Here is a 1,282-nt window from a genome sequence, read left to right on the forward strand (position 1 = left end):
ATGGTCGAGCATCAGCACAGAAGCAGTGAACACACTACACCACATGCCACAGATTCAAGTTGCAATCATCCCCCCCCCGCCCCCGACCGGCCTCCCCGCTCCTTCCCAAGGAAGCACATCCCCACGGGTTCTCGGAACAACAAAAATGAATAAATTAAAAAAATAAAAAGGAGGTTCATTCTCTCCCAGTGAAAGGAAACACTTACACAACCACAGACTGACCAGCCAAAGCGTGGCAAGCTGTCGCTGACGGTGGATAAAGGGCATGCTGTCCTCTCCCACCTGCTTAGGCTCCACCTCTTGGCTGCTCGAGGCACCAGAACCCTGCCTCTCAGGCTCAGGCTCCTGCTCCTCCTCCTCCTGCTCCTGCTCCTGCTCCTCCTCCTGCTCCTCCTCATCCTCCTGCGCCTGCGCCTGCTCCTGCGCCTGCTCCTCCTCCACCACCACCTGCTCTCCCTGGCCCTCCGGCTCCGCATGCCTGTAAAAACAGTTCTCACCGAACGGGCAGCAATCCCTGACTACAGCGAAATACCTGCAGGTCTTGGCGCGCATGGCCTCCTTGTACTGCCGGGTCAGTTCCTGCTTCGCCGCCGGATCCTCCACCCAGAACTCGCTGGGGATGACCAGGCGCGAGGAGACCCTGCACTGCGGGCAGGATTTGATCACCCTGCTCCTAAACTCCCGGGCCGTCCTCCACGTGCGGATGCACCGGAGGCAGTAGGTGTGGTTGCAGTTGGAGAGGATGCCGAAGCGGCGGTCGCCCTCGTTGGCCTTCTCGTAGACCACCTCCATGCAGATGCCGCACACTTTGTCGGCGCTGCGCTGCACAGCGAAGGACAGCTCCATATCCTGCTGGTGGCGGTTCATGCAGGCCTGGATGTGGTCTGCCCTCTGGGCGGCGTCCGCCGGGTGCAGCGCCTGCCGCCCACACAGCTCGCATAGCTCGCCGTGGAGATACGCGCAGCTCTCCCCGCGGAAGCACTGCCCCATGGCGGCGTCACGGCAGAGCCGCCGCTCCCTTTCCATCTCCAAGTTCTGCTGGGGAAGGTCGGGGGCGGGGAACGCCTCACGGCCCCAGTACGGTTGCCCCGGAACAAATTCAGTGGCATTCGCCCAACCTTGCGCACCGGCTGCCCGGCCTTCTGCACCGGCTGCCCAGCCTTGCGCACCGGCTTCCCAGCCTTCTGCACCGGCTGCCCAGCCTTCTGCACCGGCTGCCCAGCCTTGCGCACCGGCTTCCCAGCCTTCTGCACCGGCTGCCCAGCCTTCTGCACCGGCTGCC

At 63.3% G+C, this 1,282-nt stretch overlaps 1 protein-coding gene across 1 annotated transcript in view; it reads right to left on the reverse strand.

Moving 5' to 3' along the window:
* Positions 1-405: 405 nt before the first annotated feature.
* LOC102764191 (probable E3 ubiquitin-protein ligase makorin-3) overlaps positions 406-1,282 on the reverse strand; it is a gene marked incomplete at its 3' end in the record, with an annotated part of 1,493 nt that continues 616 nt past the window's right edge. The window contains exon 3 of the mRNA XM_015569096.1: positions 406-1,277. Within this exon, the coding sequence (XP_015424582.1) occupies positions 406-1,277 (872 nt within the window). The remainder of the gene's footprint in view (positions 1,278-1,282) is intronic.

This window comes from Myotis davidii, unplaced genomic scaffold (assembly GCF_000327345.1).
Source record: "Myotis davidii unplaced genomic scaffold, ASM32734v1 scaffold164, whole genome shotgun sequence".
Lineage (NCBI taxonomy): Eukaryota > Metazoa > Chordata > Mammalia > Chiroptera > Vespertilionidae > Myotis > Myotis davidii.